Below are 18,822 nucleotides of genomic sequence, written 5' to 3'. Positions count from 1 at the left end.
CTCTTTCTCTTCATAATACATCACATTTCCCTGCTTCTTCACACACCTAGTAATGTGCGACATTGTTTATGCTTGACATTGTGGATATCACATTTCAGGGAGTTTGGATTATACTGTCCTTCTTTAAAGGATATTGAGTTTTGTACCAGCAAGGCACTAAATATGCGGTAGATTCTTTTGATCCTGTCAAATTGGTTTTATGATATTTAAAGGCAGATCTATTTCAGTTTTGTAAATAGTATGTGGTCCTTATTCTTAAAGCATGGCATTTCTGAGGTTTCATATAAATGCTCAATGAGGTTGCTTCACTTTGGCTGAACCAGAATTAAAGCATGTCTCAGCACTTTGCAGCCTCTCCATTCACTCTCATTGTCACAGCAGAGGCTCTTTGATAGGCCTTGTCTACTTGCAGCCTACTCTCCCATCAAGGACCCAAAGGGAACCACCATGAAGACTTCTGGGTCCCCACTCTTCACACAGATTCTCCCTTTCTGGTATCTTGCCCCACAAATTCTAGACCCCTCATCATCCCTGAATTCTGAACTCTTTATCTCTGGCTCTTCAGCTGAGTGATATCACTGGTCTCTGCTCTGGAAGTTGTATACAGGGCTCATCTGTGTATTCTCCATTTTTTGAGGAATCATGGTCCTGCTGTCCTTACTGTCCACTGCCTAAATACAGTTGTCTCATATATTTTGTCCAGTTTCACAGTAGGAGGGCAGGTCTGAAAACCAATGTCTCCATTGGCTGGAAGTGGAAGATTCCCCCTTCCCTTACCTCACCAGTAATATTTTAAAACAGTTGAGCCAATATTAATTACATCATGATTTCTCTTTGTTTGGGTTTTAGTAAGAAACAGCCTTGAACTATAGGGACCAATGAGAAGCTGATGCTTTTCTAAAGGACAAGAGATTGGGGATGGACACAAAAAGTGTTACACCTGTCCAGTTCACATGACACTCTAAGATACAACTCTTCTTTGTGTCTCCCAAGATGCAGATGGGTTCTCAAAGAGTAGATTCATGGTTCTGGAAGATCTGTCAATATGATGACTAGCATAAACCACATCTACCTGAAAGAAAATCATGCCTAAACATGTGAAAGTGTTCTTTCCTGGAGACATGAATGAGAAAATAGGGAAATAGGCAATTGGTGCTACTTTTCTGTGATCCTTTTCATATTCACTGCACACAACAGACGCTTCCCTTTTACTACAGACAAACTTTAAGAGCACTTAATTTGGATGAATCATCTCCCCAATAAGCTGGGGTTCTGTAAATCGTTCAAGCAAGATCAGATTATCACGTAGATTGTCATTCTACAATAAGCAGTCTTACTGAAATCTTTGTGCATTTTCATAAAAAATAAAAGGGAAACAATAGCTTTCTTAGACTTAGTTATGGGTAGTTACCAAGTCACAAATTGCTAACTTTTGTAGAACTTCCAAATCTTCTTTTGTTTATATGAGCAGTTTGGTATAATTGGAAATGACATGGAGTTTAGAGTCAAACACATCTGAGTTTGAATCACGATTTTCAGTTTTCCTTATCAGTTTTGTCAACTATAAAATAGGTATAATAATTCTGTTGGTTAGGATTATTATGAAAATTAAATAAGATAACATGCAAAGCCTCTGGCATAATGCCTGGCATTTTGCAGATGATTAAGAAAAGTTAACTTCTTTAATTTTTTGAGCTGTAATGATTTTGTTCCTGATAATCATAAAGCACTTGCATGCCCTCAAGCAAGACAGACTATAAATTTAAGCAGGCATAATCACAAATATCTCCTACTGTTATCAAAGGAGAGACTTGCATTATTAATCCTACAAGATTAAAACAATTCTTGAACTTGAAGAGCTGTAATTTTTTTTTTTTACTTTCTTGAAAATGAGTTAAAATAGGAAAAAATTAGGTTCTTCTCTTTAGTTCTTTTACTTTAATTGAGTGATAAGCCCTAGTATGCAGTATTTTATAAAATTTCATTTGATCCATTTGGGGCATAAAACTGATGACATGTTATGCTTAAAAGTAGAATTTGTCACATTTAAGGCTCTTAGTGATTAATAGTTCAAACATAATAGCACACTGCAGGGAGTTATACAGAATTGGAAAGCAGCTAGTGCCAAGTTTAACACTTCACTCACCTTCCAAAAATATACTGCAGAACTTCTGATTCCAGTTATCCAGATAAGGATATAAAAGAGAATACTCTTACTGAGAATGACTAGAACAGCTGGATAAAATAATTTCTGAAATTCTGTTTGAAGACACTGGAGACCTACCAAGACAGTGAGTATCTGAAAGACCCAAGTTCCTACACAGAAGCAAAGCCCAGAGAGGTATAAGCCTGATATTTGGTGCTGCTTTTGCTTTCAAAGCATTTGCCAATTTGTAATTGGTGGCCAAGAGCCTGAGAAAATGCACAGAAAGTAGTGTTTGAAAAGTTGAGAAACTGCACAGAGCTTTAGGTAGAGTTTCAGGTACTGGGCTAAAAGTACAAAGTTATACTTCAGAGATTGCTGAGGCAGAGCTTTCAGCTGGGACTCCTGAAGGGCTACATTCTTGATAAATATAAAGTGGAAATAAACCACCTCTCAGACTGAAATTCAGCTTCAAATAAATTCAACTCCAGAATAGATTAAAATGTTGTTTAACCTTTACCCTAATTATTTGCCAGAAACAAAAATAAATTCTTTCTGGAGGAAAATAACATCATATACAGCCTCAAATTATCACTAAATTTTAAATATCTTATGTCCAAAATTCAATTTAAAAAAGGAAAGAGATAAGAGTAAATGACCCCCAAACAACAGCAACAACAAAAAGGTCTACCAAAAAGACATTAGTCAAGAGGAAAAAAATACACTAATGAAAGAGAAGAATGGAATATAGTTAATACTAAGAAGGCCAAGGATGGTTAAAGGACATACAATAAGTCGGACATACAGAAAAGAAACAGTTGTACTATTATTTATGTTATACTTCAATTAAATATTCCAATTAAAAGACACAGCTTGTGAGAGTTGATGATAAATATCCAACTCTATATTGCTTACAAGAGATACAACTTAAATATAAGGAAACATGGATTATGATATATGAAGGATATAAGTAAACACAAACCAAAATAAAGCTGGTTTAGGTATACTTTGAGATATGAAGTAGGTTTTAAGGCAAACATTTCTAGAAAATAGAAGAATGTTTTATAATGATAAAGGTGCAATATACCAAGAAAATATAACAGTTCTAAACTGGCATGCACCTAACTACACAGCCTTAAAACAAATAAAATAACAAAAAAGGCAAACAGAACCACAATCACAGTGGAAATTTTTAATACATCAGTCTGAGTGAAGATATAGAAGAATTGAACAACATGACTAACAAACTTGATTTTATATAGAATACTGTACCCAAGAACTGTAAACTGTAGAGTACATATTCTTCTCAATGAACATGGAAACTTCACTATTGACCATATAATGAGCCATAAAGAAAGTTTGAACAAATTTCAAAGGGTTGACATAATACAGTAGGTTAAGGGGTGTGTGTGTGTGTGTGTTGTTTGAAATTAGTTGAAATTTAAAGAAACCATGGGCAAAGAAGAATTCACAACAGAAATGTTAGAAATATTTTGAGCTGAATGATAATGAAAAATATGACATAAAGTGTCAGAACACAAAGCTATGCTTGAATGGAAATTATCCCCTTGAATGCATACATTGGAAAATAAAGCCTAAAAAAATCCATGATTTAAGCATCTATCACAAGAAGTTAGAATAAGAACAACACATTTAAACAAAGTTGGAAGACTTATGCTACTGGATATAAATACTTAAAAAGGACAATAATTAAGACTGGTCTTGGTACAGGGATACAGACCTAAACGTATATATGGGAACCTGATTTATGACAAAGGTGGCCATGTAAAGCACTAAGCAAAGGACAGTCTTGTTAATAAACAGTCATAGGTCAACTGGATATGTGTGTGTGTGTGTGTGTGTATGTGTATATATATGTGACAGAAATTAACTTTGAGCCATACCTAGGTGGATCATAGGTTTGATTGTTAACATTAAAATAATAAAACTTTTAGAAGATTAAAAAAGGAGAATATTTTCAAGACCTTGGGATAATAAAAGATTTTAAAAACAGTACACAAAGAGCACTAACTAGCCTCTAGCAATTACCCTTCTGCTCTTTATTTCTATGAAATCAGATTTTTCTTTTTAAGATTCCAGATATAACTGATACCACACAGTATTTGTCTTTCTCTATCTGGCTTATTTCACTTAGCATAATGCCCTCCAGGTTCATCCATGTTATAGAAAATGGCAAGATTTCCTTCATATTTTGGCTGAACAATATTCCATAGTCTGTGTGTGTGTGTGTGTGTATGTGTATATATATGTATGTGTGTGTGTGTATATATATATATATATATCTTTCTATGTATTATATTTTCTTCATCCACTCATGTCAGTGGACATATAACTTGCTTCCAGATTTTGGCTCTTGTGAGTAATGCTGCAGTGGACATGGAAGTACATATATCTCTTTAAGATATTGATTTTGTTACCTCTGGATATGTACCCAGAAGTGGGAATACTGGATCATATGGTAGTTCTATTTTTAATTTTTTGAGGAACTTCCATATTGTTTTCCATAATGGCTGTATCAATTTACAGTCCCACCAACAGTACAAGGGTTCCCTTTTCTCCACATCCTTGCCAACATTTTTTGATCTTATGTCTTTTTTGAAAAAAGCCATCCTAACAGGTGTGAGGTGATAGCTCACTGTGGTTTTGATTTGCGTTTCCCTGACGACTGCTGTATCTGTTGGCCATTTGTATGTCTTCTTTGGAAAAATATCTCTTCAGGTCCTTTGCACATTTTTAAATTGCATTATTTGAATTTTGGTATTGAGTTGTATGAGTTCATTACGTATTTTGGATATTTACTCCAGATCAGATATATGATTTGCAAATATTTTCTCCCATTCCATAGACTGCCTTTTCTTTTTCTTGTTTGTTTCCTTTGCTGGGCAGAAGCTTTTTGGTTTGATGTAGTCCTACTTATTTATTTTAGCTTTTTTTGCCTTTGCTTTTGGTGTCTTATCCAAGAAATTACTGCCAAGACCAGTGTCAAGTGGCTTTTTCTCAATGTTTTCTTCTAGGAGTTTTGTGTTTTCAGGTATTACATGTAAGTCTTTAACCCATTTTGAGTTAATTTTTGTGAGTGGTATAAGGTAATTTTTGTGAGTGGGCCCAGTTCCATTCTTTTGCATGTAGATATCCAGTTTTCCCACCACCATTTACTGAAGAGACTATCCTCTCCCCATTGTGTGTTCTTGGTGCCCCTGTCAAAGAGCAGTCGACAGTATATTCATGGGTTTACTTCTAGGCTCTCTATTCCGTTCCACTGGTCTATATGCCTGCTTTTATGTCAGTACCACCCATAAAATGGAATACAATGTAACCATTAAAGTAGTGATATAGGTCTATATTTATTTTTATGGAAAACTGTCACTATAACATTGATGAATGAAAAAAAAACTAGTTATAAATAAAAAATTTAGTAAGTGTGTATACTTATAGAGGTATTTTAAAGGATGTTCATTTCTGGATAAGAAAATTTCAAGTGATTTTTTTTTTACTTTGTTCTTTATATTTTATGGTATTGTTTTTATTATATTATTATTTACTCATAATCTAAATAGTTCATTTTCATCTAAGGGCTTACTGAATCATATTGATTTTGCTTACAAAATATCTTCTCTTTTATATTCATGTAATTCAGGCCGTTTCAGGTCTTCATTATTTCTTGCAACTGGCATGTAAAAACAACTGTTGCTCTCTCTTAATAGTAATGACACATAATATCTGTTTAGTACTTCCTAGTTTACAAAGTACTTCCAATACAGTATCTCCATTAAGATTCAAAAACAATCTCAAAATGGATTAAAGACATAAATGTGAGACCAGATACTATAAAACTCCTAGAGGAAAACAGGCAGAATACTTAAATCATGGCAATATATTTTTGGATCCATCTCCTAAAAGGAAAGGAAACAAAAGCAAAAATAAACAAGTGAGACCTAATTAAACTTAAAAGCTTTTGCACAGCAAACGAAACCATCCACAAAAGTGAAAAGACAACCTACTAAATGGGAGAAAATATTTGCAAATGATGTGACCAATAAGGGGTTAATATTCATAATATATAAAAAGCTCATACAACTCAACATCAAAAAAAACAAACAACCTAATTACAAAATGGGCAGAACTGAATAGCCAGTTTTTTCAAATGAGGACATGCAGTTGGCCAACAGGCACATGAAAAGATGCTCAACATCACTAATCATCAGGGAAATGCAAATCAAAACCACAATGAGATACCACCTCACACCCGTCAGAATGGCTATCATCAAAAAGACCACAACATATGTTGGTGAGGATGTGGAGAAAAGGGAACCATCATACACTGTTGTTGAGAACATAAATTGGTACAGCCACTGTGAAAAACAGTATGGGGTTTCCTCAAAAAACTTAAAATAGAACTACCAGCAATTCCACTCCTGGATATATATCCGAAAAAAACCCCAAAACCACTAAGTCAAAGAAGATACATGCACCTTAATGTTCATAGCAGCATTATTTATAATTGCCAAGGTATGGAAGCAACCTAAGTTTCCATCAACAGTTGAATGGATAAAGAAGGTGTCTTATATATATACCTTGGAATACTACTCAGCCATAAATAAGAATGAAACTTTGCCATTTGCAGCAATATGGATGGACTTGGAGGACATTATGCTAAGTGAAATAAGTCAGAGAAAGACAAATTCTGTATGATATCATTTATATGTGGAATCTAAAAAATACAACAAACTAGTGAATATAATAAAAAAGAAGCAGACTTATAGAGAACAAACTAGTTGTTACCAGTGGGGAGAGGGAAATAGGGAGGGGCAATATAGGAGTGAAGGGAAACAAAGGGGTTATTATAGGATTACATGAAATCATCTGTGTGAAACTTAAAAATTATAAAGCACTACAGAATTCAAAGATGCTTTTATTCAATTAAAAAACCCAACCTATGGGTAGGTACTATATTATTATCGTCATTTATATACATTTTAAAAAACTCAAAAGTTACTGATCTTGAAGACAACTTATGACCCAAATTCCATGTATCTACCATTACACCTTCCCATTACACCTTGCTGATTTGGGGTAAGGATAAACCCAAACTCCTTAACATGGTCTGGATATAATAAGGAGTAGAGTACATTTCCCAGAACTGAAAGAAAGCTGATGTAGCTGGAAAGCAGAGAGATGAGAATGGAGGGACCTTAGCTGCCATATTAAGGAGTTAGAATTTATCCCAAAGGTGACGAGAAGCTGCTAAAGGGTTTTAAATAGAGGAGTGAAACTATAAATTATGATTTTTTTGACAAGGGGTCTGCAAACTTTTTCTGTAAAACACCAGATAGAAATATTTTAGGCTTTACAAGCTATATAGTCTCTTGCAACCACTCAACTCTACCATCATAGAGTAAAGCAGTCATACACATTACATAAATCAGTTTGGCTGTGTTCCAGTAACATTTCACTTATGGACACTGAAATTTGAATTTCACTATCATGTATTTTTAATATCATATATTTTAAAGTGTTTTGATACTATTTTTCTTTTGATTTTTTTCAGCGATTTAAAACTGTAAAAAGCCATTTTGGGGCTAGATTTGGCTGGCAGGCCATAGGTTGCTGACCCTAATTTTAGAAGATGTTCACTTAGGCTACAGTGTAAAGCAGACAAAGAGGTCCTTTCTGGCCCATTTCCTCAGGTCCAGTACCCACATACTGACTTTTTAATATTCAAGGCCTATTGATATCATGCTATATGTCTTTTATCCTTCTATCTCTGATAGATGCTAATGCAAAAAGAATATTCTCAGGTTAACCATTATGCTTTTTTGGTGACCCCTTTGCATTCAATGTGGTCATATTTTTATTCTTTAAGGAAGAGATATCTTGGTGAGAGAAGATAATTTACATGTAGGAATAATCCTATTTTAAAAACTTTTAAATTCAAAGAGGTAATATTTCTCAGTATATAGGCTAGATGATAATTTAAATACTAATATGTGATCTATTAGAAAACATGATAAATTCTTTAGACAATTTCAATATGGAGCTTCAAATGTATATAGTAGAATCATGAGCTTAAATGGAGCTTTGTTTAAGGACTTAATGCTCTCTTAAGGCTCTTAATGCTTCCTTAAGGCAAATCTTGGGCTATAAATAAGCAAAGTTACATAGGAAGAATAAGGATGTAGCATTTTGATTGTTCACTTTTACAAATAAAAAGGAAAGTAAAACTATTTCTCTCATTCCCTTATTTTAGGTTTTTACCTTTTACTAGTAAATATCCTTATGGGTTAGGGTTAGGGTTAGCCTATCAGCAGAAAGCCTATTTGGCTTTAAACTAACATGGAGACTTTCTTTATATTGTTACTGCCTAACTGAGACTAAATGCTGAAACAGATATGATTTGAAAAAAATTTATAAGATGGCTTTGATGATTATTTATTAATTAATAGCCAAAGAAGCAAAAATTTACAGAGCAATACAATAATACATTGAGAAAGAAAGTTTACCAGACACTAAATATTTAAATACTCATCTCTTCAGTTCTTTTCTTCGCTAGAAAAAAGACTGGGACTGTAGACATAAAAAAAAATAAAGAAATATGAAGAAAATCTACCTTTACTTGTGAGTAGTGTCAGAGGTGAGAAGGTGGAGATAAAGAGTGAAAGTCATTGGGGTCAGAAAATCTAAAAGGTGTTGTAATTAAATTTCTGACACTGTGATGTCTGCATGCATAGACTTTGGTGAAAATAATAAAATGTTCCCTTCATATACTAATATGCCTGATCAATGACCTAATAAAATACAGATGACCAACAAAAGGCGCATACATGTGAAGTATGATCAATGAAAGCACAATTTAACTGAATGATGCAAAATTAGAATTTAAATAACAAATTCATTCCAAAGTCATGAACCCATATTAACATCTAAAGCATCAAAGCTTAATTTAAACTACAAAATGTCTTCATTTGTGCAGAAAATTCAGGTAAAAGAGCCTTCCAGAAGTTTTTGTTGTTTTCAAGAAGCTTTTGCTTCGTTGTTTCATTGACAACAGTGAAATCTCTGTGGAGCACAATATGCTGGAAAACCAGGAACCCCACCTTTGTTTATCTGATCTCAATGGACGCTGTGGTGAAAGATCTTATAAAATAAGAACCTGATACAGAGCACAAAGATCTGTAAGAAACTGGTTGATTTTACTGTTCCGTAGCTAATAAATGGAGGATTAAAGCATATTTGAATTTATATCCTCTTGGATCCACTTTGCACTGTGGATACTTTAAAAATACAAGTGAGAACATTCATAATATGTTACTTCTCACTAAAATCGAAGGGACAAACTGAGCACATTCAAGATCTAGGGGACATGTTTTGCCCTATGTCCTGGTTTCTGAAGCTGTACTTCTTTAGAGAATGGATTAGAAAGACATTTAAGCTTGTTAGATAACAAAGGTGTCATCCCCTCACATCAACGTACCTGAGGAGAAATGTTCAAGAATTATAAATTCTTAGAAAACTAAAAAACCCTTTGGGTCTGGCAAGGAAAATGTCAACAAGTCAAAAGAGACTAGATGGCTATTGACCAGTTTCATGAAGGCAGAGCTGCAAGCCAGGATGGAATAATACTTTCCCACCATGTGTCGAAGGCACAAATGACACTAATCCTTTTTAATGGTCACAAAAGCTGACAACTTACTCAGCCTTAGAACTGAAGGCACAAAATCATCTCTGGGAATGACTCACCATAAACAGGTCACGAGCACCAATGTCAACAGCTAACAGAAATGCCTTTTCAAATCTCTGGTACCTATAAGGTAGAAAAGAAATGTTATATGTTGTGAACAAAACTACAGAAGAGGAGAGATCAGTTTGTTTAATTTACTTATGTGTTACTGTTTTTGTTCTGATACGAAAAATATTCTCAAACAGGAGGGACTTTTCCTTCTGGGATCTTCCCTATGTGAACTCTTATAGTACTTAGGAGGAGCTGAGGCACACAGCCCTGTGGAGGTGTTCAGTGCAACTTTCAAAGATAAACATAACCAGATTAGGTGCTGCTGAATGTAGAGAAATGATAGCTTAGGAAATAATGTTTCTCATTATATTTTACTTTGTTGTGTTTTGTTATGTAAGAGAAAAGTATGGGGATATGGAGAATATAGCAGGATAAGAGCAATTAATCATATAATTATACTTTTATGTTTCTTAGGTAAAAGTTAAGAAGTCAAATGTTGCATTATTACAAAACTTTCATATTTGTGAGTTTGGAAAAAATACGTTCTCCTCTGTTGTAAATGAAAATAATAAATAGTTTCTAAGATTTTTTTTTCTGGGAGTATAGTTGCTTTACACTGCCGTGTCAGTTTCTGCTGTATGTACAGCAAAGTGAATCAGCCATACGTATACAAATATCCCCTCTTTTTCGGATAAGTATTTTTTTAAGATACTACTTTTCTACTCTTTTATCCTATCTTTCCTTGAGGTAAAACTGAGAATTTTCTTTGTGAAAGTTTAATTTTAGGCTAAAATACATGAGAACAAACTTCAGTTTAAATTAATTACCTCTGTAGACATTTTAAAATCCTGAGAGAAAAGCATGTCACGAACGTACAATTTGCACAGGATTTTGGAATGAAAGTTCATCTTTATTTTGTCTAAATGTTGAGACTTACATATAACTGTCAGTCTTTCTGACTCAAGAAACAAGAACATAAATAACCAAGTTGTTCTCTGTTTTATGTTGTGAAATAAAATGGTATAAAATATAATGATGTGCCACAACAAGAGAAGCCACCACAATGAGAAGCCTGCACACTACAACGAAGAGTAGCCCCTGCGTGCCACAACTAGAGAAAAGCCCTCATGCAACAATGAAGACCCAATGCAGTCAAAAATAAACAAATAATTTATTTTAAAAAAATATAGATTTCAAATAAAACGTGTCAGAAATGTAGAATATAAATTATTATTGACAGAGTACATACATTTATTAGTGAAATAGCTAATATAATTAAAATTCAAACACACAAGGCTTATGATTATTCCATATGAGCTGGTAGGTCCAGAACCTGAAACACTTCACAATTTCCATGCTGTGTTTGATTACTGTTATCACATCTCCTCCCTGGCTCTACTTACTAGCATCTCCAGTATTTGCTTGAATCCCTTTCAACTATGGAAGATCAGAAGAAAATTGTGTTTATTTTTGTTCCAGGAAGCTGAATGATTCATTATATATACAGTGGAAATGGGATGTAATGAGGAAGAAGACAGAGGATCAGCAAGTTGTACTACTCTTCCATACATTCACTGCCATCTTGCATTTGTTGCCACTCCAATGAAACTTTTCTAGCAGTAATAAATTATCCAGACTTAAAGATAAGTTCTTATCTTGTGTGCCCTTTTGGCCATATCTGACCCTATTAACTTCCCCTCCTTGAAACCCTCTCTTTCCTTGCATTTGGAGATTCATTCTTTGTTTTCTCAATTCTTAGAATTCATCTTCTTAGTCTCCTTTTTAAGTTAATTTTTCTTTGCCTACTCCATGAAGTTTTCCCCAGTAACCTTACCCACTCCTATGGCATTGATAATTATATCAATGACCCATAAATCTCTAGAATCCATTTATTTCCTGAGCTCCAAACTCTTTATTTCCAGGAAACTCAAATTTAACATGTCTAATATGTCCACTGATACATAAATTTGGCAACCATATATATGATTAATTGAAATTGGGAAATATGAAATTAAGGTGGACAGGTCAGGAGGTACTCTTCATTCTAGGTGAGAGGTAATGATTAACATTATGATAAAATGAAAAGAGTTGGCATTGGCGTCCGGCAGTATGTTCAACCAAAAATATCAAAGAGCACTCCCCAACTAGATTGCTTATAAAATATATGTTAAAGTACAACACAGGACTCTAAAAAAAGGGAAATTTCCAAGGGTACCACACTCTCAGTAAAAAAAATAACCAACTAACCGAAGTCCCTTGATTGAAACTACAGTAAGGATCCCTGAGCAGAGAGCAAAAATGGGGGGAAAAAAGGCAGAACTACTCTGGGTCATCACCCTCAGTAGACTGAGCCCTGAACAAGTCTCAAGGTAAAGGGGCTAAGCCTGAGACTTTTGATTAAGACATGGGCTAAAATGATCCCAGGTTATTAGTGCCCCTAACTTTGGTAGAAAAAATAAAAAGAAAATTCATGTCTGGATTAAAGCACTTTTGATAGAAGCCATCAGGACTGCCATAAATTAAAATAAAACAAGTATGAGTTCACAATGAAAGATCACTGAATACAAAAGAAAACAAGCTACTGTGATGGAAAATTAGAAAATAAACAACAGATTTACTTCTCCAGGAATTTCAGATCACTGAATTATTAAAGTTAGAATATAAAATAATTCAGCATAAGATTTTAAAAGAAATAATTATGGAACCATGAAAATAAGCATACAACAGGATATAATAAAAAAAAATTACCAGGTAGATTTTTTAAGAAATAAAATAGAACTTTTGGAAATGAAAACCTGAACTGGAGTTAAATAATTTGTCACAAAGAGAGAATTAGTGAAGTAAAAGAGGCATAAGTAAGGAATTACAGAAAATGCACAGAGAAATAAATATAAAGAGAGATTAGCAATACAGAGAACATGGAAAAGTCTAACATGTCTAATCAGGTAATTAAGTTAAAGGCTGAGAATTTTCCAAAGCTGATAAATGATATGAATCAATAAACACAAGAGGGACAATATATATCAAGCAGGATAAATTGAAAAGAATCTATAATTATGGACATCTGTAATGGAATTTCAGAACTCCAAAAATAAAAAGATATTAACTGCCAGAGAGAAGACAGATCACCTACAAAGGAACTACTGATACAGACTGACACCAGACTTCTCAATGGCAACAATGGGATGTAGAGGACATTAGGGATATACTTTCAAATTATAGAGAGAAAATAAGCATTACTCTTGTATAATATGACAGTGGAACTTTCTTTCAACAATTAGAGAAAAATAAAAACACTTTCAGATGTACAAAAACTGAAAGCATTCAACAGATCTTCAATAAAGGGACTTCTAGGGAACATAACTCAGGAAAAAGGAAAACGATCCCAGAAGGAAGGTTTGAGAAGCAAGAAGGAATGGCTTCAGAAAAAAAAATTTGGTTAATATACAGTTAAATACACACAGACATACAGCAACACACACAAATGGTCTGATATTTTTAAGATCAGAAAATACTAATTACATATATCATGTAAATCAAGTGCTAAGGTCTTTGCTTTTTGTACTGTTGAAGATAATAATTGTTTGATTTTGGGAACTATGCATAGTCAGATTTCAAATAATAACCACTAAAAGATTGTAATAAATTACTCGAATAGCAGTATAGGTAGAGTGGGGTTGAGGCTGAGTGAATTGAAAAAGAAAAAAATTCAAGAAGTATTAAAAAAAAAAAACAAGAACAGTGGATCTATGCTGGTGCCCTGGTGAAAACAACAACTGAGAGACAACAGGGCCAATTGCCGGCATACCCACAGTTAAGGTGCGACCAAGAGCAGTGCCAACAACCGTGTAATCTGAGAGCTCGCACAACGGGTGAAAGGTGACACAACAGAGCACACCCAGGTGAGCAGCTCCAGAGGAGGAATACTCAGTGGCTTCTCTCCCAGTGGGAGTGCTCCAATCCCACCTACCTCACACCACAGATCAGAACACAGGTAAGAAACGGCTCTGGGGGCCTCTACTCCAGCAACTAGGGAGCAGACCATGTCCCTGTCAAGGCAGTGACAACCACAGAGCACGTCTAATATGTCCACTGTCAATTTGGCAACCATATATATGATTAATTGAAATTGGAAAAAATGAAATTAAGGTGGACAGGTTAGGAGGTACTCTTCTTTCTAGGTGAGTAACGATTAACATTATGATAAAATGAAAGAATTGGCATTGGCATCTGGCAGTATGGACAACCAAAAATATCAAAGGGCGCTCCCAACTAGATTGCTTAGAAAATATATGTTAAAGTACAACACAGCACTCTAAAGAAAGGAAATTTCCAAGGGTACCACACTGTCAACCAAAAAATAACCAACTAACCAAAGTCCCTTGATTGAAACTAGAGTAAGAATCCCTGAGCAAAGAGCAAAAATGGGGGTGGGGGAGGCACAACTACTCTGGACAGGAGTCAAAGAATGGGATGTAGAAGACAGTAGGGATATATCTTCAAATTATAAAGAGAGGATAAGCATTATTCTTGTATAGAATTTGAAAAAGAAAAGATACATGTATATGTATAACTGAATCACTTTGCTGTACACCTGATCATAATATTGTTAGTCAGCGATACTCCAATATAAAATACAAAGTTAAAACAAAAAGGAAAATCCTAAAGATGCTACCAGAAAACCACTAGAGCTCATCAATGAATTTAGTACAGTCGCAGGATACAAGATTAATACACAGAAATCTCTTGCATTCCTATATGCTAACAACGAAAGATCAGAAAGATAAATTAAGGAGACAATCCCATTTACCATCACATCAAAAAGAATAAGATACTTAGTAATAAACCTACCTATGGAGGCAAAAGACCTGTATTCAGAAAACTACAAGGTACTGATGAAAGAAATGAAAGATGACACAAACAGATGGAGAGATATACCATGTTCTTGGACTAGAAGAATCAATATTGTCAAAGTGACAATACTACCCAAGGCAATCTACAGATTCAATGCAATCCCTATCAAATTACCAATGGCATTTTTCACAGAACTAGAACAAAAAATCTTAAAATTTGTATGGCTACACAAAAGACCTGAATAGCCAAAGTAATCTTGGCTCCTTGACATCAGGATATCCTACAAAGCTACAGTCATCAGAACAGTATGATACTGGCACAAAAATAGAAATATAGATAAATGGAACAGGATAGAAAGCCCAGAGATAAATCCACAAACCTACGGTCAATTAACCTATGACAAAGGAGGCAAGACTACACAAGTGAAGAAAGACAATAAATGGTGCTGGGAAAACTGGACAGCTACATGCAAAAGAATGAAATTAGAACATTCTCTATCACCATACACAAAAATAAACTCAAAATGGATCAAAGACCTAAATGTAAGGCCGGTCACTCTAACACTCTTAGAGGAAAATGTAGGCAGAACATGCTTTGACATAAATCGCAGCAACATTCAATGCTTTTGAATCCACCTCCTAGAGCAATGAAAATAAAAACAAAGCTGAACAAATGGGACCTAACTAAACTTAAAAGCTTTTGCACAGTGAAGGAAACCATCAACAAAACAAAAAGACAACCCACAGAATGGGAGAAAATATTTGCAAACAAAGCGACCAACAAGGGATTAATCTCCAAAATATACAAATAGCTCATGCAGCTCAATATAAAAAAAACAACCCAATCAAAAACTGGGCAGAAGATCTAAATAGACATTTCTCCAAAGAAGACATACAGATGGCAAAATGCGGATGAAAAGATGCTCAATGTCACAAATTATTAGAAAATTGTAAATCAAAACTATAATGAGGTATCACCTCATACTAGTCAGAATGGCCATCATCAAAAAATCTAAAAACAGTAAATGCAGCAGAGGGTGTGGAGAAAAGGGAACCTTCCTACCCTGCTGGTGGGAATGTAAATTGGTACAACCATTATGGAGAAAAGTATGGAGGTTCCTTAAAAAACTAAAAATGGAACTACCATATGACCCAGCAATCCCACTCCTGGGCATATATCCAGAGAAAACCATAATTCGAAAAGATACATGAACCCCAATGTTCACTGCAGCACTGTTTACAATAACCAAGACATGGAAGCAACTTTTAAGCCTATTGGCAGAGGAATGGATAAAGAAGGTGTGGTACATATATACAATAGAATATTACTCAACCATAAAAAGGAACAAAATAGGACTTCCCTGGTTGTGCAGTGGTTGAGAATCTGCCTGCCAATGCAGGGGACCTGGGTTCAATCCCTGATCTGGAAAGATCCCACATGCCGCAGGGCAACTAAGCCTGTGCACCACAACTACTGAGCCTGCACTCTAGAACCCACGAGCCACAACTACTGAGCCCACATGCTGCAACTACTGAAGCCCGTGTGCCTAGAGCCCGTGCTCTGCAACAAGAGAAGCCACCGTAATGATAAGCCTGTGCACCGCAACAAAGAGTAGCCCCCCACTCGCCGCAACTAGAGAAAGCCTGCGCGCAGCAACGAAGACCCAATGCAGCCAAATAAATAAATAAATAGAACAAAATAATGCCATTTGCAGCAACATGGATGGATCTAGAGATTATCATACTGAGTGAAGTAAGTCAGACAAAGACAAATATCATACAATATGACTTATATGTGGAATCTAAAAGAAAATAGTACAAATGAACTTATTTAGAAAACAGAAATAGATTCACAGATATAGAAAACAAACTTATGATTACCAGGGGTGAAAGGGGGCAGGGATAAATTGGGAGATTGAGAATGACATATACATAATACTATATATAAAATAGATTACCAATAAGGACCCTACTATAGAGCACAGGGAACCCTACTCAATACTCTCTAGTGTCCTATATGGGAAAAGAATATAAAAAAGAGTGGAAATATTTATATGTATAACTGATTCACTTTAGTGTACACCTGAAACTAACACAACATTGTAAATCAACTATACTCCAATAAAAATTTTTTTCCAATAAAAATGTAAATAAAAATAAAAAACAGGAAAGGAATAAAAGGAAGCACAGGAAAATAGCACAAAGGAAGATAGAAACAGCTCAATATAAAAATAATCATATACATGGACTAAACTCACCAGTTTAAAGACAGAGTGTCAAACTGGAAAAGTAAAATCCGGTTTTATATTATTTATAAAAGCCACATCTAAATCATACAGACAAACAAGGTTAAAAGTAGAAGGATAGAAGACAATTATTGATAAGAATGTAAAGTAATGCAGCCACTTTGGGAAAAAGTTTGGCAGTTTCTGAAAATATTACACATAAATTTGACATACAATTACACTCAATTTCATGGCAATTCCTACGTATCTACCCAAGAGAAATGAAACATACCCCAGAGAGACTTACACTCATGTATACATAGTGACATTTTTCATAATAGCTTAAAAGTAGAAACAATCCTAAACGTCAATCAACTGATGAATGAACGAATTAAAATACGGTATATCCAAACAATGAAGCAGGTTTCAGCAGTAAAAAGGAATGAAGCACTGATACATACTACAAAATAGATGAACTAAAAAATATTACGTTAACAGTTAAAGAAGCAATATTGTATCATTCTATCTATATGAAATGTCCAAAAAGGATAAATCTATAGAGACAGAAAGTAGATTTGTGGTTGGCTAGGGTTGGGAAAAGGGAGTGACTACAAATGGGCATGAGGGATCTTCTTGGGATAAAGGAAATGTTTAAAATTAGATCAAGATAATGGTTTACAAATCTGAAAATTTACTAAAAATCATTGAATTGTAGAATTAAGTGAATAAATTCTATGGTAGTTAAATTAAACCTCAATAAAATTTTCTTGTTAAAAAGCTAAGGTAGCTATATAATCAGATAAATGGTTTTTAGAAAAAAAAATTATTAGAGATAGAAAGAGTAAGAACAAAATAATAAAGGTTTCATGTCTCCAGGAAGATACAAAAATTCTAGACTGGATGCATTTAATAAAATAGGCTAAAAGTATATAGATCAAATCTCTGATAGAATTAAAATAAATAATGAGCCCACCAACAAAGGGGAAAGTTCAAAGTTATATCTGAATTTTTGCTAGGCCAAGCAGTAAAAAAATTCGTAAAGAAATAGAAGTCTTAAACAACATAATTACACAGCTGGATTTACTGGATACATAGAACTTGTCACTCATAAATTAGTGGATACACATCCTCCTCAAACACACATGGAATCCTTACAAAATTATGTTAGTAAATAAAAAAGCATGTCTCAATAAATTTTAAGGAATAATATAATAATGAATCTGTCAACAATGCAGTTTTTGATAGAAAGATAAGCAATAAATCCATATGCATTTAGAAACTAAAATGTCATTAGTCAAAGAAAAATTATAATAGAAATTTAAAAATACTTAGAAGTAACTGAAAAACTTGAGCAAATGAGATACTTGAAGGGAAATTCGTAGCCCTAAGTGTTTGTATTAAGAAAAGAAGAAAGGTTAAAAATTGATGAGCTAAATATCCCATTTAATAATTTAGACAAAAATAGAATAATCTCAAAAAGACAGTGGAATAAATGTCTGAGGTACGCAAAGGAAATAAGACTGTCACACAGATTCTATATTCGGCAAAAAGTATCTTTCAAGAATGAAGGTGACATAAAGACATTTTCAAGGGAAAAACACCTCTAAGATATGTATCTCCAGTAGAACTGCAGTATAAGAAGGGCAAAAGGAAGTTCTTTAGGCCAAAATAAATGATATCAGATGGAAACTTCAGTTCTTCAATAAATAATGCAAAGTACTACAAGTGATCAATGTAAAGAAGATCATTTCCTTTATTTAACATACATATGTGTGTTTTAAGCAAAAATTATAAAATTGTTTTGTGGGGGTTATAACATATATAGGTAATATATGTGGCAACTATAGCATA

The 18,822-nt window shown here is 34.2% G+C and overlaps 1 protein-coding gene across 1 annotated transcript in view; it reads right to left on the bottom strand.

The window, feature by feature from the left end:
• Positions 1-18,822, bottom strand: part of WDPCP (WD repeat containing planar cell polarity effector) — a 255,661-nt gene that overhangs the window by 20,170 nt on the left and 216,669 nt on the right. The window contains exon 13 of the mRNA XM_070046891.1: positions 9,902-9,965. Within this exon, the coding sequence (XP_069902992.1) occupies positions 9,902-9,965 (64 nt within the window). The remainder of the gene's footprint in view (positions 1-9,901; positions 9,966-18,822) is intronic.

Source organism: Globicephala melas, chromosome 12, assembly GCF_963455315.2.
Source record: "Globicephala melas chromosome 12, mGloMel1.2, whole genome shotgun sequence".
NCBI lineage: Eukaryota > Metazoa > Chordata > Mammalia > Artiodactyla > Delphinidae > Globicephala > Globicephala melas.
The sequence above is the reverse complement of the archived record's forward strand: the minus strand, read 5'-3'. Positions and strand labels throughout refer to the sequence as shown.